This window comes from Corvus kubaryi, unplaced genomic scaffold, assembly GCF_017639235.1.
Source record: "Corvus kubaryi isolate FWS band 111438036 unplaced genomic scaffold, C.kubaryi_AGA036_p1.0 132, whole genome shotgun sequence".
Lineage (NCBI taxonomy): Eukaryota > Metazoa > Chordata > Aves > Passeriformes > Corvidae > Corvus > Corvus kubaryi.
In genome coordinates, this window is record NW_024580666.1 from 1905415 (window position 1) to 1928153 (window position 22739).

Sequence of the window (22739 nt, forward strand, 5' to 3'; positions counted from 1 at the left end):
GAAGGTCTTCCCATTTTGTAACAATCTGGTAGCTGATAAAGTTCTGCTTTGTGAGTTTTCTATCAAAGAGCTGAAGCTTTTTTGCTGAGGAGCTAGAACTTCCTCACAGACTGGCCTGTGAGAGCATGGAACAAACTTCCACAGCAGTTAAGTATTACAATGGATGTCCTCAACTTATGCTTGTAAGAGCAGGGGGCACCTAGGTGTGCCAAAGGCTCCCTTCTCCCATATAAACATACACCTGTATGTAGATTTCTAAACCTTCCTCAAAATCCCAACCCACAGCAACAGAGCTCTACCAAAACAAAATACACAGTTCCTTCCCCAGGGAAAGGATGAAAGAAAGAATGAAGCACTCATAGCAGATGTTACTTATGTCGCTTCAAACAGCAGGAGAACATTCTTAGCTCCCAGTACAAGCCACTGAAACAAAGCAGGACAGAGGCAGTATAGAAGAGTCTGTGGAAGTTTTACGTAGCTTAATGTGAGTCCTTCTCTGGATTTCCAGTTCTAACATTTTCTTGTTCCAAGGTTAGCACTGTTGAAACTAATCTTCTAGTTTCTTCCGCACTTCTTTAAGGGTTAAACTTTCCAAAGACCTCAGTATTGAAAAATGCTCCCAAAAACTCAACATTTTAAAACAGCCTTTAAAATACCCTTGACCTGAGCTGGAGCAGAACTAAGCAAGCTCTAGGCTATTTCAAGAACTAAAGGCTTGACTGAGACCTTTAGTGGAGACAGTGGCAGAGCTGGGATTCAAACACTACGTTCTCTCATTTGGGGGTCAGCTAGAGAAAACTGCTAATTAACCTGGGCTGGGGTTGTCTCCTTGTGGCAGAGGCCTTCTGGGGCCAGCTGGGAAAGAGATTGGTGTAGGAATAGCATCAGCCATAGCAGCAGTGGCACAGCTACCTCCATGTAGGATTGTTTTGCCAAGGCTCCCACAGTAGTTGAGTCTGTGTACCATGTAGGTCCCAACAGCGAGCCTTCCATGGCAGCGGGGGAGATTGTGAATAATTTATACTCTTTACACAAAAACAGTCACAAAACTTTCAAACCTGCAGGATGTTTTCTTCACAAAGAAAAGGCCTCAAAACATTTTTTTAAAGTGAAATTGGAGATTAGTTTTGGCATTTCTAGGTCCCCAAGCTCTTAGGGTGAGGAGTGGAACATAGACGCTGGCTTTTTAGGCCCCAAAGGCCAGGAGCCAGCAGGGAATAACTTTGTCAGCTCTTCTTAAAAAGAAGCCTACCTGGAATCCAATTAACAGTTGAAGCTTTAGGCCAACATTTTCAAACTCAGTGGCCTATTTCTGAGAGGACGGTGAGCACCTTCAGCTGCAGATAAGGCCAGGGCAAGATGCTGGTGCTGAGTACAACAGGAAAACAGGTCATAAATGCCTGAAGTTAGGAACCTTGATAAAAGCATAGGTGCTGAGCAGCCATAGCCTCATTTAAAGTTTCAACAAAACACTTTTGATGACTAAATACAGGCATCACATTCATTAATGTTGGCCCTAGTCCTTAGCAGGCAGTCAGGTTGCTTTTTTCAGAGCAAATGCCTACGAGTCAGGAGAGCTGGATTCATTTGTAAGGTCAGGTACTTACTTGCTCCACACAGCCATGCACACTCTCCATCTTGTGAGTGAGGATGACGATAATAATATGTGTTCCAGAGATACTAGGATTGTAATCAATGTTTGTGTTTTAGGGGACTAGACAGAGCTGCATGCACTGCATGCAAGTTGGAGTTCTTTTTTTCCTGAGCCCTTACAGTGCATTCTGTTTCAGATAGGTACGTGTGCACCAGTATGTGGATTGAGTATCTTTCCATGTCTTTCAAGACTTAAAAAATTCAGGCTTATGTTCCTGAGATTTGAGACTTTTTTCCCCTAGAAGGGAGAATTATTTTCTTTGCAAATTTTCTCAGAAAAGCAATCAAGAGGAGCACAGTTGAGGCACTCATGCATTAGCTCTTTAAGGACATACCTTCAAAGTGTTTCCCCTGCAAGTCTTTTGCTTCAATGTCAAACAAAGTTTAAATACAAAAAGAAATACTTTGAATTTCCTTCCACCGCCCCTTCCCTCCTGGGGATTGAGGGGTATTATGGACACATTAGGTTTTCATGCAGTAATTCTTTTCTAAATACGAAATTTCCAGGTTTGGAGCTTGTGAGTTCACCCGCCTTTGATTGGCCTATTCAAATGTAAACACTCCCTGTGGGTACTTCATTAGTTCATGAATATTTATAGGACATTGCAAAGCCCACCAAGCCAAGAGTGTCAGAATTTTTCAGGGACCATTTTGATTGCACTTAATAGTGCTTGTCAAAGATGAGCTTAATATTAATGTGTCTTATTTGTCTCCACATACTTCATATATGTGTAATTCTACATAACAGTCAGCCTGTGAAATTTTCTGCACTTTTTCCTGTAATAAGCTGGAAACAATATGTTCACAACATCCCTTATACATTCCCAGCAAGAACATTCCTTAAATTTCTGGAACAATTGAATTACAATTATGGGTTTGTTTTTTTAGATGCTTGAGTGATATTATTGATGAAAATACAGAATTAATTGGCAAAGACAGTATAGCCATTAAGTGATGGATATTACATTTAAATACACATTTTAATCTTGAAAAGAAATCCATACTTAAGGAACAATAAAATGGTGAAGAACTGAAAAGTAAATATACTGTCCTAAGTACTGAGTGACACTCATGAAGTACCTATTCAAAAATTAGCAAAAATTTATATTCCTTCTCCTTCTAGGGGATAGAGTCATACCCAAAAGTGTGTGTGCTTGAATATATGTCCCCATTTTGCCAACTTCTTCCTGTTTATACTCTTGTATGGCAGGATTCTTTTTGTAAAAGAAAAGTACCTATTAAAATAAATCTCATGCATCTCTTCTCCAAATTGACTCATATGGTCTGTATTAAATAGATTCTGCAATATCAGGTAATAAAGTGCAGTTTGTAATCCTTATGACATACAAAAATGTTAAATAACATTCATCATCTCCAGTCTGAAAGCACCAAGTGTTGACTCTGAAACGTATCCATGATGTTACATGTCAACATTAAAATCATAATTTCTGATTTTTTTTAGCAAATGGAACAATGAGGTGTGTGAGATTTCAGCCTAAAGAAGCAAATCAAAAGTTGCTGCAGAAAGGAAAAGGCAAAGAAAGGCAGAAGAATAAGGGAACAAAAAGCAGAGGAGTAGAAGAGAAGCAGAAAGGAGATTATGGGACAAAGAAAGAAACAAGATAGAAATAATAGTGCTTGGGAAGGCAAACATTATTTCTTCTGAGTGATGCTGATAATAATGATAAGGCACTTGTAAAAATAAATCATGGTAATAATAAGAGGAAGTTCAGTTATTACATAAAGGGCAATTTCTACCCTCAGTCCTTATGGAAACCTCAGTGAACATCAGGGAGTCCTGTCATACATAGACTGAGGGCAGGGAAAGCAGTAAATGTATTCCCTGACCCACAGATAATCATTAGAAATGGAATTCTGCCCTTTGCAGAAAATGAGGTTTTATCATCTGTGCCCTGAATGTTTCAGCCTGCACCTTGCCATTAGTCAGATCAGTTGGCACATACACCTGGAGTAAGCAGAAGAAATAAGCACTCTGTTTGCATATGAATATTTTCCCTGGTAGATCAGCTCAGTTCTCTTAATTGTCCATCCATTAATTTCTTGCTAATGTAGTTGATATCGATGACTGATTTTCTGTGCTAAACAGGAAGCACCACTTCTTCATTCTAGGACGCATTCCTTCCTACAACTGCCCTGCTGTTAGCTACCAGTAGCTGCCATTATATTATCTTTCATCTGGCCCAGAGCTGACAACAGATGGCCATCTCCGGGACTGCCATCAGTGTGACTTTATGAAGCATCCAGCTATGGTGTATTGAGGAGCTTCATGGCCAGTTCTGCGAATCTGATTTCCCTTCCCCCTACCCCACTGCTGGCCCCCCTCACTCCATCTCCATGAATAAGCTCCTTAATCCTGGCTCCACTCTCCACTGGTCCTGTCATTTCCCAACGAGCGATGGCACACAGTTATCACTGGAAGTTTGCAGCTCAAGGTCTGCCCCCTCTTCCCTCTGCAGCACTGGCACAAGGTTGTCTTTGCTCCCAGATCCTCACCCCTCCATGCTTTGTACCAAAGCATAGGTATAGGGGTTTGGTACCAGCAAAACTCCTAGCTCGTAAAATCTGTAGTTCAAACCCTACCTTCTTCCACCACAGAGCACCTCCTCAAGCTGCAGGGATTTTTTTTTTTTTTTTAAATTCCACAAGACATGCTGCCAAACAAGCATTGAGTATATTAAGTGTGAAAGAAGCTAAAATATCGATCAGAGACCTAAAGTGGAGAAAAGTGTAAAATTCACAAGCATCCTGATTCCATTGACATGTTAGATCATTTGGAAAAGCTCTTTCAGCTGTGTGGCTGCTGTGCATTTTGGAGAAAGATATATTGCTTGCTCTTGACAGAGTTTTCTAAAGCAAGGTACCTCCAGAGCCAACCCGTATTTTATGAGAAATTCACATTTGTGTCCTTTATTGTGATATTTGCAGCAAGTCTACAGCTAGTGAGAGTCTCTGCCCTCAAGCTATTAAGGAGTAAGGCTCCATTGTTGGAGAGAGAGCAGCCGTCTGTGAAAGGCTGAGATGTGGTAGGCAAGATGAATACTGCTTAAAAGCAATGCTTGCCATGCTGTCATTTAGAACAGGAACACTGAGGATTTAAACGAAAGTGAAAGGCATGGTATATGAATCCTTTAAAACTGGTCAAATTTTCAGCTGCCAAAAATAACAAGTTTTCTCCATTGATAGGTTCATTGAGTAGGAGGAAAGTTGGGAGGGGATGAATTCCCCTAGGGAGGAGGTGCAGATAGTTTGGGAAAACAAGGTGTGGTCAGTGATTCATAAAGAGACACTCCAGTAAACAGCAAACTTGGCTCAAAAGTGGTAGCTTTTTTTTCCCCTTTTTTCTTTTTCTTTTTTTTTACATTGTTTTTGCCTTTTAATTTTTTTTCTGTTGGGGGCAGGGTGAGAGCATCATTGGGCCTCTCCATTGTAAACATGAGTGAAAAGACTCTGGTGCAGAATGGCTACACAACTGGAAGTGTATGTTGCAAAAAAACATGTATATCCCCCAAGCAGAAAGAACAGCTTTTAGGTTTAGCTTTTCTACCTGTTATTGGGATTGGTTTCACCATGCTTTGATCAAACCGAGCCTGAAACATTTTGGATGGGAAAAGAGTGGATTTTTGCAGGCTCTTGTGATTTTTTTTTTTAAGTTGAGCTTCCTTTGTGTTCAAAGCTGAAATTGAGTGTCCTCCACCCTGTTAACAAAGGAAGAGAGAAAGAGATGATTCAGTTCTCACGAACCAATACTGCTGAGCTACACACGTTCCTACATGCGGCTTTAGTTGTTTTTCTGTGTTGTTATAGTCTCATTTTGCGGGAGAATCGCTAGGCACAGTCACAGATCATGGGTGTGTGAGTTTGCTCGGGGACACTCTGTGTCAGTGAATACTCTGCCTCCCCCCACACTTCCTGTGTGTAGATGTGTGCTGTGTAAGATAAAGAACCTCTGATATTGTTAAATATTAGTGGTGCATTTTGCTTTGCTTTGCATTTGTAAAGGTGAAAGGTGATTGTGCAGGAAAATGGAACAGTATATTTGCTGTGAGACAGGCACTAAGAACTCACTCCCATGCTCAGTTATAATTCATGACTGTACTGGTGGGAAGCCCTTATCCCTCTGTGGAGTTAATGCATCTCTACTGTAACCTGCTGAGAGCACCCTGTGTCCCCTCCCACCATCTGTGCATTCACTTGCGTGCTTTCTCTCTCCCCCTTTACTGTGAGATCTCTTGGTGTTAAAACTGTCAGACTACCAATGCCTGGTGAAGGCGGTTTTATGATGTCTATTAATGTTGAATTGTCATTTAAGGGTGAGGAGGCAGGTAAAGGATATGTTACCATTTGTTTTAAGCTCTTGTTAGAAAATGCTGGGGAGCAAATAGACAGAAAGGTAGATTTGTTGCTTCAAACAGCAAACAGCTTTGAACAGTACAGAGAAATTGTCACAGTTCAGGGTAAGAGCTGTTGATGGCAAATGCATCTTTCTTCCCAATCTGGGCATATTTTACTGTTTCTTGGTACAGTGGATCTCTGTTTCTCCATGTCAAGATCTGAACCAACGGCATTGTAAATTGAATAATATTTATTTACCCATCAGCTGAATTTTATTTTCTACAAGTTGATCTACATTTTTAGCTGAAAAGCTCTCTTGCAGGCTCCAAGTTAGTTGCTTCTTTGCTAGCCGAGACTTAAAATTCATGTGACCAAGTGCTATAAGCTAGTACAGTCTTAACTAAGCAGGTAGAGTATGAAGATTTTTTATTATTATTATTGCTGTAAGGCACTGTCAGAAGACTGGTGAGACTGTCTAGCTTCGAAAGAATTGCACTCAGCTCACAGAGATTTAGATGATGCTTTATCAACCTGGCACTTTACCACAATATTAAACTCAGAATATGGTTAAAAGACCATGTACTTGGCTGCCACGGCAATATTAATTTGCAGTGTTTCACTGGATGTAATCTCATGTAGCCTGTTGTTTGTATTCCTTTAAAACTTATAAATCAAATCCAGACCTGGAATACCAGTGTATGAACTTAACAGATGTGCTGCCATAAGGGACCTGCTAGGTTATAAACTGCAGAAATGATCTTTTTCTATTTCAGATTTCTAGCTTATTCCAGGGAGATTTAGTAACCACAGAAGTAAGGTGGAAGGTCACGCGTTAGGACGGTAGCACCCACCCAGCACTTGACGTTGGGTGTAATTGTCAGGAAATCCACCTCTAATCATTTTATTATTCAGTTGTAGCATCCACCAAAGCTCCTGAGCAAAAGTAGGGCAAGAATGACTTCAGTAGCTCTGTGTCCAGGTTTTCTTAGGTGAAAGATCACTTTGAGATGACACAGCTGAGTAGTCAGGCTGAAATCCTGGTTGGTATTTTATTAATTTTGCACCAAGATAAATCTTGAAATTCTGACAAACTCCATGACAGGTGAAATTCCTTCTTGCAGAATCTGCTCAGCAAGAGGCTGCTCATTTCGTTCTGTTCAGAGGCAGGCAACAGGAGGCCAGCTTTATAATCAGCCCTCAAAGGAGCCCCGGCCGCCCCAGAGCCTTGGACTGATTGAATAACTCCTGGGCCTCTTCACCTAGGCCTCCATCAGCAGGGGTCCTGTGGAAAGCAATCTCCCGCAGACTGGCACTGAAGTGAGCTTTAAACTACTATTTTCTGCTCTCCAGAGGAGCCTGGAGTACTAAAAGATAGATGGACTGCAGATATTTTATGAGAAACTGTCAGAAGAAGAGCAGAGTAAATGTTTTTTTCCCTCCTTCGAGTCACACACTGCATCACTGTAGAATTTTTCCCAGAATCTTTCACACTGAAAGTTTGAAATTAATTGGTCGCTAACCTTAATTTTCCCCCTCCCTCTTATTTTTCTTTTTTTCCTCTTCCCTCTTTTTCTTCTTCTCTCTTTTTTTTCCCCCTTAAATATTCACTCGGAGGCCCTTTGCTTAACCACAGTTGCAGAAAATCAGTACCATTTGCACTGAAATATTTATAATGACAGAATGAAAAATTGGATTCATTTTCTGGCCTGTAGCCGAACAGTCTGCAACTTTGCACAGCATTGTTTAGCATCTCTCATTCCTTCCTTTCATTGGGGTCCTTTTCAGGCACACTCACACACGCACACTGCCCATGCTTCAGAGGAATGTTTAGCAAAACACAGAGCCATTTTTAATCTCAGCCTTGAGAAAACAACTTGTCTCTAACCTTGCCACCATCTGAGGGGGAAGCAAAGGGGGAGGTCCCCGGGAAGCATGTAGAATTCCTCTTACAGGAGAGATTATGGAGGGTGACATGCAGTAATCTGTCCTCTACAGTGAAGCAGCGTATGGCTGGAATTCTGCAAGTTGCTTTGGTGTGTTGCAGGGTAGGCAGGGTGGACTCAGTACCAGGCTGAATAGCAGGATCTCTCCAGAAAACCCTGTTGTGCCATCAGTTCCCTCCGTGGCCTTGAGAAACTCATTTGCCCACAAAGGAAAAGGTTGTCAAAAGCTCCCTTTTGTTCCTGAACAGAGACTGTAAAAATGCCCTATGCTTCTTTGCACCTCCAGAAAACAGAAGATGCTGGAACTGTACATATTTACTTCCCTTGAAGCAATGGTGTGAAGGTGAAGTGGTTGATGTTTGCAAAGAGCTTTGAAAATGAAAGTGCAGATCCTCAGGCTCCAATTTGCATCCCCTGCCAGTATAAAAGGTACCTTAGTCAGACAGCCAAGGATTCCCTCAGTACGCAGCAAATCCTGTTTCTTTTGCAAGCTGGGTCTGTATCACTCCCTTTTGGTCCTCACAGGCATGTCTCAGACTCCGATGAATTCCAGGGGTTTTTAATTGGTATAACAATCCCATGGGGCTATTATGAGCTGGCATAAGTTCGGGCAGTGTTAGGAATGCTTTAAAATGCACTGAGGACTATGGTAGCCCACGATTCGAATGTTTAGGCTGCATGGATTTACAATAATATTCAGTGAACATGTAGGAATTAATCTGAAAATGCACACAATTTAGCAGAGAATTGTAAGTCTCTACAGATGTCGGACTCTTGTGCAGAACTTAATAGAGAAATATATCTGTGAAAAGAGGTATTTCAAAAACCCTTAGAAATTACTCCCTGGTGAGATTGTAGATTGTCTTGACAATGTATTTGTTTCTGGAAAAGCAAGCCCTGTGGCCAAAATATTAATTCCTAATGCCTCAAAAGAGGCTTCTTGAGACCATACTGGGCTGCCCAAGGAAGTGGGTTCGGTGCAGGGGTGGATTCTGCAAGGTGCTGTGAATCTTCTGAAAATGCAGGTGACAGAAATTGCCTATCAAGGTCCAAAAATGTTGTCTTGCTAACTTCACCCATATCAAATTTATGACATAGCTCTATTGCTGACAGCAGGTGTCTGTGTATAGTACTAAATTGTGATCTTTCAATTCCACATCACTCATCTAAGCACAAACTTTTTATTTCTTTGCTTTCTTCTGTAAAAGCTTCTTAATGCTGGCTCCCTCTCAATGCTCTTAGGAGCACAGTCTGAGCAGGTGTGCCTAGAAGCAGTAGGAAGGGGTGAACATCTGCTGTAGGCCTCAGTACAGCTCAGCTAACGCTGCAAACCATTCCATGGTTTCTGAGGAACACATAGTTCTTATCATTCAAAGTTTCTTACGAACTCGCAGATTTGTCTTTTTACGATGTTTCCCAAGATACTTTGACAGGTCAGCCTGAAAGTGATGAGCGTTCTGACACAAAATGCATTGTCTCTTAGAAATTTTGCCTGCAGTTGTTTTACTTTAGTATCGCTTTGATTTGAAAAGGAACTTCATACAAAGTGATGTGGTTTTAGGACATAACAAAGAAAAATCCAATATTGTGCTGCATGTATTACAGAGATTTCCTGCTTAGCCCTTATTATTGCTTTCTGATTTTCTTTTTTCTTCATGTATATAAATGAAGACGAGTACAATTTTTTTAATTTTTAACAGTTACTGAGAATCAAAACTAATAGAGATGAGAAAGAACATAAGCTTTAATTGCAAATATTAAATATGTTTTTAAACTGACAATTTGATAGCAGATTGCCCTGACTATTTAATCACACTTTAAGGGAGGTCATAGACCCAGAGTAGGCTCTTTCAAATCCAGATGTATTTCTTTGTTTGAGCTGACCAGGGCACAAATATACAGGTGTGTAATACGCCTTAGGATGCTGAAGAGATTTGTGGGGACAATAGACTCCAGACCACAGTGAAGTGACAGTACAGATGTAATGGAGTGGTGCAGAATTGTTACTGAACGTCAGGGACTGTAAGAGTAGCCCACAAACAAATGTTATATCTCACTGTTGAAGACAGTACCTTTCTAAGAAAGCTGTTTTTTCAGTGGGCCTGAACTGTTGTGTGGGTTTTGTTTGGAGTGCCAGTCTGTTTACTGAAGTTATTAGTTTATAAATTTTGCCATGGTAAAGTAACTGTGAGAGCTTTAAATTAGAATAAGTGCCACTTCTGTGTGGCAGGTTCCTTTGAGGGCTTATTAGAAAGCAGGCCTCCTGTTGCCTGCCCCTTTATGCATGGCACTATTGCTGTGGGTACTTGTTTATAGCTAAATTTTGAATTTATATAAGTGTGTGCTACGGTATGATGAATTGCCCTCCAATTGCGAAGATTCTGCTTTTTTTTTTTTCTGGGTTCAAGCTAATACTTTACTTTAAAGGGTTATTTTTATTAGGTGGGTTTTATTTTGATGAATTAAAATTAACTTGGAGTAACAAATTATATAAGATCGTCTGGGTTATAGATTAGCCTCACCATAGCTACAGCACATCTTTTTGTACAGGAATTAAAGTTCTGTTTCAGATACCTTGGCACTAAATGTAGACAGCAAATGAGTGTTGTCTCTAGTTATTTTCCTCATAAATGTGATTCTTTTCACTCAATCCAAAGATTGCCATACTAAAAACAGTCCTAATGGGCAACGAGGGGTGAAAGCAGCAGCTGCAGGAGGCTGGATCCCCTAGCAGGAGATAGCCAAGGAAACAGCAGTACCACAGCATCACAAGCCAAAGAAAGAGTTGAGGGGTGGGGCATTTCTTTGACTGTCAGTACAGGGTCGAGGCAGGATCTAATGACACGTCTGACTTGCAACATGTCACTGGCCAGCTGTCTGACAGGAAACAGAATGACCAACCTCAGAGAATGACATTTGGTAGGAGGATACTTCATCTATCTCAGGGAGGAAGGAAAAAGGCATAAAAGGATGCTTCTTTGTGTGGTACTTCTTGTTTGGGGGAGGAGTAATAAATTGTAGGAATTGGACTTCACAGCCTTCCCCCTTTTTTAGGTTCTGTAAACAGGAGAAAGTGAAAGTAAAATTCCTCCCATTTAGCTGTGGTCACATTTCACACTTCTTTTACACAAATGCAAATGAAAAAAAAAAAACAAAACAAAACAAAAAACCAGAAAACAGAAGACAATAGAGAATCCAAACTTCTGCATTTTACAACCAACAACCACAATGACAAACATGAAATTTTATTGTCCTGGTACCACATGTTAGTAAATGCTCCAGATTTATTGATTTACAGTGTGTGTCTTCAGAAAAATTAGAGAAGTAATGACTTTATTATAAAGGGCAAAATAGCATTCTGGTCTCTCTAAAAGTCATCTATAAAACATGGAGTTTCTTGGACTGAAAAGGGGGGAACTCAGATGAGGTTGTTCTAAGAACAAAATGTTTCAACATAGGGTTCTTAACTCTCTAACTAATCACCAGCTATGAAGGGAGAAAAATTGTCCTTAGTTTCTTTTCCAAGCAGTTGATTTGTAATTCACACACACACCAAGCCTGCCACATAAGCACTGTCCCAGCTCCTGCTATTCCTTGTTTGAAGAGCTGTAGGAATAAGGACTGTAAGACGTCCAAGATGGTCTGGCACAGTAACCGGTTGTGAAGGAAGTCAGAGAGCAAAATCCATGGGGGCCTCTGCTTATCAGCTCAGAAATCCTTGGCTGTTACCATCAAATCTGCTCAATCTGGCTTTCCTTGCAAACTGTCTTGAAAGAAAAAGATGCACCAATGTGCAACAGAGTTTGAAGCATTTAGAAGAGGAGGAGAGCTAGCAGAGCACCATAGCTTTTCCTTTTCTATCCTACACAGTCTAAAACTGAAATGCCATGGACAAGGGGAAAATTTTCATTTACATTCCTGATTTCGGGATCCAAAATACACTCCCATCCACTTCTACATTCTCTTAACTGGATGCATGTATGCTTGCTAGATGAATGACTTCCAAATATGATTTCCACATGCGACAGGCAGGTTTGTCAATTTTAAAACTGGGCTTGTTCAGGGTTTGCTTTCACCTGAGTGAAAATGTTGTTGGTCACTGTGAGTTAATCTCGGGCTGATCCATACCCTCCAGTGTGCTGAGTGCTGTTGTACAAGGCCCCACGCACCACCTGGCAATGTGTGGGGAATCCAGATTCCAGGCTGTCCCCATGTCACCTGGTAAGCACAATACCCAGCCTTATGTCAGGAGGTAGGGAGGTGAACTCAGCGATCGATGCAAGTGTGGGATGTGTCTGTCTGCATAATAGGAGTGCAGACAAGTTACAGCACTTTTCTTTCAGACTCTATCAAGAAACATGTAATTTCACTTGTAATTTTGTCCAAGGGGTTCTTGTATGCGCACCTGTGGAAAACTGGAAAGTATCATTGTTTTAAAGGTTGCCCTTTGCATATAAATCACAGCTCTGTGTGCTTCCCCATTTTAATTGGGTGACCTTTTGAGTCCTATGGACAGGAGCTTAAATTCTGGACCGGCAGGTTGGTTGAAGATTTGAAATCAATTCATGTTTTAGCAGTTATTCTGCTTAAAAGCAGAGAAACTAAAATGGAAATTTCAGAAGAAAAATTGCCCTTGGAAAGTTCCTTTTTGCAAGTCATAGAAAACTTCATTGCAAACCAAATAGGTATGCATAAAATCCAGATTCATTTGTCAGTTTAAAATCCTTGAAAAGGATCAGGATTCATTGAGTATGAGAGAAAGAGGAGGAGTAAGAAACATGTAATGTTTCCAACAGGACATTTCTGTGCAATTATCAGTTTAAGCTTCCATTATTTGTCACTAATTACTGCACTGAGCTGTTAAATATTTAGTAGTAGTTTGTTTAATTGGGTTTGACCTATAAAGGAATCTGTGCATAGCATAGCTCCAGTTCCAGGAGCCAGTTTCTCACTCACAGCCAGGCAAATTTGTATTCACGTAAGATGAACACATATTGTCAGACAAAGGGGTTTGTTTTTGTTGTTTAGGTTTGTTACCTCTCTCTCCCCCACAGATTTATTTGTCTTTAAGGTATCTGAAATCAGAGCACAAAGTAGAAATGCTGCCTGTGGATGTAAAATGGGAGGTCGGTCAAACTTAAACTTGTTTACAGATGTTGTAGTTTAGAAAGCACCAGCATGATAAATTAAACATAAAGAAAAAAAAAAAATAAAGCAGAGCAATAACTAGCCCATGAACACATGTGTCTTGTAAAACACTGACTTAATCCCTGAATATCTTATTAGGCAGTATTGCCTATCAACGCTTGTTGTCCGCTGTTACTCTGTTGTACTATAGCTGCAGACAGATCTGTATTAGTTCAGCTTTGGGTTCTGCTTGCTGTGTCTGACAGGGTGAAGAGACTTCTGGCTGTGCCCTCTGCAGAGGGTGTGCAAGAATCGATCAGTATATGAGCAATATTCACTTTGTTTTAAACCCTAAAGGCCTGGCTCTATTCTCGCTTGTTCCTATCTTGAAACTCCCTTGATTTCACTGGAGCTTTCCTTAATTTATACCAGGGTAACCATAACCATATTCTAAAGTAATAAGACTTTTGATATATTTCTCAGAAGTGCCTCCTTCTGCCTTTTTTGTTCAAGCTTTTATTCCCACTTAATGAACAATTTTCTTATTGGGGAAGAATGCTTGTATATTAATTTCAAACATTTGCAATATCACAAAAGCCTTGTTTTTCTACAGAAAAGACTTAGACCTGGATCCTGATTAGCAGTACAGCCCCTTTTTGAAAAATTGTTGTGAACATGCCCTGACCATTGCCCCCCTCTCTCCATCACCTTCTCTTTGATGGGGTAGTGCACACACCTTTCCCACACAGCCAGGCACACCTCGCCTGAAATGGAAGACATTGTGGCAAGTTTCACTGCATTTCAATGAACAGCAGACAGAGTGAGGGAGGCTTATGGGAGGCGATTGCCTGGCACCATAGGTTAAAACAGCCTTCGAGCTACTCTGATTTATGTCAGAGGCTTAGCTGGGAGCCCCCTGCCAATGCTCATAATGAGGAAGGTGCAAGGATGGTGAACAGGCATCTGTGTTTGTGTCTGTTCTCTTCTGGTGACAATGATGAAAGTCTTATTTGCTGTACCCAGGAATATATGTCATTCTTTTCCATACAACAAATCTGTGATATATGTACTCGCATATAGTAATGAATCCAAAAGGAATCATTGACATTTTACTAGTGACTTACTGGAAGTCTCTGAAGAAAAATAGGTATCAGGGGTTTTGGTTTGGTTTGGGTTTGGTTTTAATTTTCAGTTTGCATCCCTGAGAACATGCTCTCCAATTTGAGATCTTTTTTAAAGGTAGTTTTTCTCTGGCCCAGCTGGCAGTGCTGAGTAGAAGAACCAGAATACTGAGAGTTTTACATAAATATGATAAAGAGTAAAATCTGATTAGCAGTCATGCTATTTCAGAAACATTAACATAATATCAAATCACATAGCTTAGGTGAATTAATTTATATGAATGACTGCAGTTCAGTGTAGACTTTCCTAAATTATCATTGTCAACAGTGGTCAGTCATGTCCTAAGATGACCACTTAATTGGCCATCATGTCTGAGAACAGGCCTGATTCTCAAAGGCTGGTAAACATCAACTCACCACACATAAATGGTATTTATGGGAACACAGATTCTCTTGGGATTTGGCCCCTTTTTTTGTTGTGGAAATAGCTCTGGTTTAGTTCAGATCAATTTCTTTGGGAATCTGAAGTTTCAGAGACTGTATTGTGTTAGGTCTGTGCTGCTGAGCAAACTTGGCCTGGATGAAACTCCATGCCTACTTTAGTGTATTTATAAATTCATTGTTGCTCCTCCTGCTCTGCCAGCTGCACTGCAGTACTGGAGATGCTGGTGGCAGGGACACTTTGCTTGGATTTTTTCTGTTCTCTCCAGAACTCCAAAGTATCCATTCAGCCTCCTACTTTTCACCTATGAAAAACTATTAGACATCATCTCTGTTCTAACTCCCTCATTCACTCAGCGTAAGTGTGACCATTGAAATATGAATATATATTCGTGTCAGAAGCATTGTAATTCCTGGGGTGAAGCACATCAGAAACATTTGTTAGTTCCAACATTTCAGATACAGTAATTAATTTCTTGTAGTTAGTGTTTTATGAAAGGAAGGGTGGGGCCTGAGAGGGGAAATAATCGCTCATTTGTTAGCTTCAACTGAAGTTGCTCTTTTTGTATTTCACATATGTGAAAAAGACAGAAATGTTTACAATCTTAGCGTTCATAGATGCTCTGTCAGTACAATTAAGGATTATAGAGTCATAGAATGAACCTGGATATGTCCCTAACCTTCAATTAATTCATTTGGTGGACTGCACTATGGAAGTCATTACCCTTAGTACTGGAACCCAAATCCCACCTATACTACATTTTTACTCACATAGCAACTGAGCCTTAGAAATCCACTTAGAAATCTACACTGAATATTCTTAATTGCTTGCAGCAGCAGTGCAGCCAGGGCTGTAATGTGTTGGGGCATTGAAAGTAAGTTTACTGCTTTCAGATGCTTCAAAATGGCCCAGATATTCTATTGAAACCAGCTCCTGAGCATGCAGATTTGGTTTCATGTCTGATTTGGGGTTGGCTGAGTCTCTTCCTCTCCTGGGATGAACATCAGGAAAAAAATACTAACCCTGAGGTCTGTGAAGCTGTGAAATAGCCTCCCAAGAGGAGCATTGGAAGCTCTAATTAAAATTGGACTGGGCAAAACACTTGAAATTACACTATAGGCAATAATCCAACACTGGCAAGATGGGTGGAGAAAACGCCCTAATGGGTATTTTCTGTCTTTAAATTCTATGAATTCTTGTTCTTCTCTTTTATTATGCTATTTCACCTTTTTGTTTAATGGTGACATAGTGTCACCTAGAAAGTATTATAAGACACTATTGTGAGCTGAGTGAGATGATGTTAAATGTCAAAAGAAAATGCAACAGTTTTTCTGCAGGTTCACAGTGATTATATGGAGAAAGGAAAAAGAGAAGCTGACTGTAAGCAAGGGACACGAGTGCAGTGGTTTTGATCTGTAAGACAGTGGCAAATGCACTGCATGCCTGCAATATGCATGTTTATCATTTTGACACTGCATTTCACATTCTCTGCTTATGAAGAACAGCCACATTCCACCAAATCTAACACAGGTGTGGAAAAGTCATTTGCTGCAACTGCGTACATCACTCAGATTGCTGGAGACATCTTCTATCCCAGGGTTTCACATATTCCCAAAGACCTGGACAAAATAATGTATTTTTACATGCTAATTTATAGTTTGTATTTAATCTTAGTATCACACAAATCTAAGTAACTCATCGATTCAATCCTTGGGTATAATCATATTACAGTTTACCAGGAAAGAATCCTTCAGCAATGTAATGGGGCCTTGACAAGGAACTCTGTGCTGCAATACTGAAGCAGCACAAATCTGAAGAAACAGTGTGAAAACTAATCCTTTGTGATACCTTTTTTATAGTTTAGTCTGAAAAAGTTTCAGTTATTTGGTTTTGGTGTTACCACTTAATACTCCTCTTCCCTCCTCCCTCTCCTTTCCACATGGTACAGTATTCCAACTGTGTCCAGTACAGAGCTTTCTGCTCTGTGAGAGGTCATGACAACCAGTTATGTAATAACGCACCAGACCAAAGTTCTGGAAAGCATGTTGATCCTGTGCTAGGTTTTGCTAGGCTTGCCTTCCCACGAGCCTTTCTTTCTTCCCCTTTGGTTCTGGAAAATCCAACATCCTCTTCTTAGCTGCAGACAGTTTGAAAAGCGTGGTACAGGATAAGAAGTTGGAATAAAAAAGAAGGGAAGAGAAGCAGAAAATCTTGATTAGAAAGTATAATTTAATAGAACGGGTATTGAACCAAATGTATTGATTAATGTGGTAGATATAGTACTTATATTGATTCAAACTAGAGATTTAGTACTAAAAGCTGTAAGCCAAAAAGCTGTTGCAGATTGCTACAAAAGTCAGTTTAATGCTGTCCTTGAGAATGCCTTCACAAAGAAATTCTTCTAATGTTTGAGGAGTAGGTAGAATGCGGTATATGTCAGTTTGATCCCGGAGGGTTTTATTTTGTACTCTAATAGCTGTTACGAGCCTACATTATATCCAAGGAGTAATTTTCCTTAGGGGTGCCCAGCTCGCTTTGTGTCAATATTCTAGCATTTTAAGTCACGTACAGTATATGCTTCTGGGAACAGTGCAGGAGCCAGCCAGACTCATAATGGTCTGCATTCATTAATAAAGGCAGAAGCTTCTGTCCCTCCATTGCCCACTACAGGGATGCCTCCCTGGTCTTCGGGGACCCGTACAGACACATTTAAAGAAAGCTTTATTTTGAGTGGGCAGGAGATGAAATGCAGGACTTGCAGGCATTTCCTAAGTCAGCTATATGCCCGAGCACAGGGGTGACCTTAATGGGTCAAAGAAGAATGCAGGTCAAAAGACTTATTATCCAGCCTGTTGGAAACCAATTGCTTTTGTTAAAAAAAAAGTAAATTGTAGCACTTAAAGGTTGATAGTAATGTAGAGTTCTGTTTTACAACCTGGAGCTGGATTGCAGTGTGGTGGGGTGCATTTTTATTTTTTTGAATGCAAAAAACTACAAGATGGTCTGTAATGTACACAGATAAAGGATTCCAGATAAGTGATAACATGTAGGGTACCATAATTACTTAATCAGTGATGATTGATTTCTCATGTTTGTGTTCTTGAACTAAGGAAAAAAATAACATGCTGCTGTGGTACTGTTACCATCTGTTGAAATAATGCACCTACATTTCATCTTTATACCTCTTCATGTGTACCCTCTTTGCGCTGTTTGTCAGGTACAGCCATGTCTTGCTTCATCTGGTCATAAAACACAAAAGTCCCATTTAAATTGAATGCAACTGCAGTTCACATTAAGGATTCTAATGGGCTACTGAGTCTGTGGCTATCTGTGGGTATTTTTTTCTTCGTTAATTTTGATGCTGTGGGCGGCAACTTTTTGCTAGCTATTACTTCTCATGTTCCCTCTGAAACACAAAGGCGCGCACCAAACAACAAGAAGTATTATTACCTCTTTTGTCTCGAGCCTTTCTGCAAAGAAACCTTTCTGTATTTGTTTGCCAAGGAGATTCTTCCACGCAGTATTATCCTGAAATTCTTTGCATGTTTTCAAGTCCTTAACACTAATAACAGGGACATCTCAGAGCATTTTCATCCAGGAAAGTGGTGGCATGTAATTTTATAGGAGGTCACATAACAGTTGGGATTCTGAATTCAGCTATCAAAAATAATTATTTCTAGGAATAGGGCAAATGCACTTAAAGAGTTTATTTTGGTTGTGAAATATACTGAGTTCAGGTTTTCCCAGGTAATATACCTGCTTTCCAGATAACACTGAGACACAGAAATTTTGGCTGTAGGAGTTTCCCTGGTTTGTGTCTACACGATAACAAATGCAGTGACACACACACACCTCCTGCTTCCCTGTTCCTCCATTTTGTGCATGCAAAGCTTGCATTCGTATTTGCAAACTAGTGTCTCCTCATGAGCTCCCAGCTCTGGGAAATTGGAACACAGCTGTTGCTGAAGGCCAGGAAAGATTATAGTGAGAAAAAATATTTTCCCCTTTCCATGGCTAAGCAGGAAATCGACATTTTTGCTTTGTAGGGAGACTACTACATAAGTAAACAGATGTGCTTATGCACAATCAGATTTGGGGGAGGCAAAGAAGGGGAGCATATGATGCCTCCTGTACTTCGGTAAATGACTTCTCTTTGGCGAGTGGATGTACTAATTGCTCCAAACTCAGGCAAAGTAGTTGAAGTTTCTGGAGGAGGCGCGTTTCAGGCTTGTCTAGCGTGTCTTTAGTGAAGGGCAGCGTGCTCTCCGAGCCATACAGGGGATCTCAAGTGTAATATTGTGCTCTCCCTGGGTGTGCCGCGCTCCCATGGCCCTGCCGCGTCCCTGCCGGCGGGAGCTCCAAATTCTGCTTTCCCCGCCTGCCTGATCTCCCACTGCCGGGGAGGCGGGAGCTCGCTGCACACGAGGCAGAGAGACTATCAGAGTCGAGATCTGCTGCGTGGGAAATAGAGGAGAATTTTTGCCCTAAATTTTTAAACACAACACCCCTCATAAAAACAACAACTGTTCATAACTGGGATTAATGTTTGCAATTTTCAGTCACTTAGACATGGGGTCTCCAATAGATGGCGTTTGGTAGAGTGGAATATGGCTCTCTGTGGGATTACAGGATTCTCTTCCTTTTCTTATCTCTCTCCTCCCATCCTTCGCCTGCTTGTCTTGTCTATGTTATGTTCCTGAAGCGCTTCCACTTTGTATTTTTTTGCAACTTAGCCAAATAGGTATTTCTCCCTAGTCCCTCACATTTGGGGAGCCTTAATTACTTTGGAAACAGTGTTTTGTTTTGACTGTTTACAACAGTATAGTTGCCTTTTTAAGGCCTAAGCTGTTCAAAGCATTTCCTCATGTTCCTATCCTGCCCTGTCTCATTCTTCTCTGCAGCACTTGCTTGGTTTTTTCTATTATTTCTTCATTATCTCCAGAGAATCTCATTTTGCGCCAGGGCACAGGAGTCAGGGACACTGAGAGCTGGGGCAAGTCAATCCTTATGCTGTGTTTTATTTTGTTTCCTTCATATTTGGGCATTTTAACTTTTTAATCAAAAATGTCATTGCAGCGAGAGTTACGGCTGCAATCCTAAAACACCTTTTGACTGCTTCATATGCAGCTGTTCATCCAGCTTCATACTGATTATGCATTTTTCACTTAGTGAAAAGAAATAAAAAATGGGCATGACTGACGTGCTTTCTCTCAGTAGACTAGAAACAAAAGACCCCCCCCAAATATCTGTGTGCAATGTAACGATTGGTATATTACTTCACCTGCTCAGAAGCAGAGAAGAAAATCAGAATTCAGGCTGCCACCCCATATTTAACTTGTCCTGTTGTTTCTAGGTACTGCAGGGTCTCTAATAAGCCTGTGGTGCTATGCTGTAAGTGCTGCAATAAATGGACACAACAGGATGACAAAAGGACTGGCTGTCAGGCTTAACTCTTAATTTCCTTGCTTTTGTGCTTTAAAGTCAAAGCCCATTACCTGTGACCAGCCAACATTTTTGGCTGCATCTATTGTTACGGCTTTACAGCATTTTAAAATTATTTTATGGGAAGGATGAGGAACTAGATGAAATCAAGTGGTGGAGCATATTTTTTTGGCCTTGGACAGTCTGGAACTCCTGCCATCAGCATTAAATCATTTTGTATTCACATCTGGAAATTGCATCTTTGAGTGTCACTGGGTCATTTTCCTTTAATCTTGAGAATGGCACTACATTAAAAATTCCTCAGTCTTACTGTAAGATCCTTTCCTTGCCAAATGTCCCATGAACTATTATTTGTGTGCGTGCAGAGTTTAGGGAGAGCGAAGGAGGATGGGAGAGAGGATTCTCAGACTGGTCTGCAGTCACGCTGTGTTTCACATTCATTTCACCGTGGCTGTTTTCATGTGCCCTTTCATGGGTGGCTCTGGAGGGTATGGTTCAGTAGATGTTCACTTTGTTGTAAATGATGACTGTCTTTTGGGAACAGGTTCATCCTAAAGTGCGTTAGTCCAAAGAGGTTTAAAGACAGATTAACTTAATAAAGTGGAGTGAAGGGTCTGGATGTGCTGGGAGCAAATCATGGGATGTGACACCCCTGCCCTCTGGGTCACTGGCCCAAATCTGGCCCCGAAAACTAAGGGGAAAATTCATCACTAATCAGTGGCTGCCCTGTTGTCTGAGAAGCAGTATTCACAGACATTTTCTGGTAATCTGTGGATTCAGTGTACATTGTTGAAAATTTAAGATGTATTGGATTGGTCCCTTGCTCTTACGTCAATGCTTGTGAAGGATGTGAGCCAGTACAGGCAGCACATTAGCATCTTTCTGAAAGTGGTCAATTCCATTTGAGGGCTGGTAGGAAAGAGGGTGAAACTGGTGTTTGCTGCTTGATTTGGTGATTACTTGTACAGGAAAGGAGAATTTAAGACTCCAAAGTCTGTGCTGTGTTACTACACATAAGGCACTGCCTTAACCTGAGGCAAAATACCTGTGGTTTTTGGTGACCAAAGGGCAGCGTGTGCCAGCCCCTCCTGTTTTCTCATCAGTCTCTGACCTCTCTAGCAGAGAGCACCTCTTACCAGACTAAACTGTGCCATACCATGTGGGGGAAATAGGTTTTACTGCAGGAGTGCATTTGAAGCAGTACCACAGTCTAGGAAGCACAGGCCAGTTAGCGTGAGACTTTTATGGCAAATGCACTTCTCATTTTCACAATGCATAAACCATGAGCTGTGTGTAAGCAGACACCAGAACTACTGACCTGGTCTGCAGTTTCACTGGGGCAGGTCAGCCCACACCTTACCTGGAGACCCTTCTTGTGGCACATGTAAAGAATACTGGTGTGAAACAGCTGGGGAGAACGCCTCTCTTCCATAATGATGCTGTTTCTGGCTAGTTTAAACAAGGAGGGGTCGAAAAAACTCTTTTTCCAGCCCATCATTTTGCAAGACATGTTGGAAGAATTGTTTTTGCATCCTTCTTTCACACAGAAATGTCTGTCCTGTGACTAAGTTGTTTCTTTTGTTTTTGTTGCAGAACCATACGATGACCCAGCACAGCAGTTAGTGCAAGGCCCGACTTTTCCAGAGAATTCTTTGTGGCACAAAAAGGGAACACATTTTACTCTTTGCACGAAACTTTCATTGTTAATGTATATTATTCAGAATCATTGTATTGTACCATAAAACTTGTATTATCGAAACTGTTGGATGTTCATGTGTTTGAACTTTTGAGCACCGGATAGACTTCCTGTATATAAAGTGTTGCACATGTATTATGTTGTCTGATACTAAAATGGTCTTATAAAGACAAGTGGACTTGGGCCCTATTCAAGAAAGATACAAATAATAATAATACTGTGTGAGGGGGAAAAAATAGCTTAAGAAAACAAGTCATTTTCAAGGAGGAGGGAGAAGGTAATAGCTATGTTCCATTACAGCTCTGTTTGGCCTCCCTTTCGTTTAAACTTCAGTCTAGAAATCTCTCTTTTGGTATACAAACGGATGAATCTAAGACTATTTTTTATTGCTGAAGATTCTTGCAAAAAAATATGAAGAGACTCTTTCTCACAGAGCAGGAACCCACAGTTGAATAAGGCCCATATATATATTTGTAAGCCTTGCGATATGACAGATAGCATTACCATATATGCAATAGTTGTTATGTAGTTTGTCAAAGAATTTTTTTCCTGGATACCATTTGAAGCTTTGAGTGTTCAAGACTTTCCTTAATGATTTCACATGGCCAAATTCTTGAATCAGTTGAACTAACCTGTATGTTACTGTTATTAATGTTTACTCTGCGGTCTGAACCTGGAGATTACTGGAATTGTTTTCCAAAAGGAAATAAATTCAGTTTACCATTATGTGTGAGCGTGCTTTGTGTCTTGTCTTTTTCCTCAGAAAGTAGCATTATTATTACGGCTGCTGTATTACCTAAAGAACCACCATGGTCTGGACTCCCACTGTATCAGGATCTGTACACTGCTCAGTAGGAAAAGGTTGCTTTTCTCAAAGGTAGGCATTTAAATAAATGTAATAGTAGAAACAGATCTGCCAGCCCACTGCAAGGCAATGTGTGCTTGAGGGTGATATTCACTGT

General features: G+C 40.7%; 1 protein-coding gene across 9 annotated transcripts in view; it reads left to right on the forward strand.

Annotated features, from left to right (window-relative positions):
• The window catches only part of ZNF521 (zinc finger protein 521), a 228993-nt gene extending 206490 nt beyond the window's left edge, over nt 1-22503 (forward strand). For all 9 annotated transcript variants that reach the window (XM_042029525.1, XM_042029534.1, XM_042029543.1 and 6 more), the window contains one exon: nt 21675-22503. In XM_042029525.1, coding sequence (XP_041885459.1) covers nt 21675-21704 — 30 coding nt within the window. In that variant the 3' untranslated portion in view covers nt 21705-22503. The remainder of the gene's footprint in view (nt 1-21674) is intronic.
• Nucleotides 22504-22739: the final 236 nt, after the last annotated feature.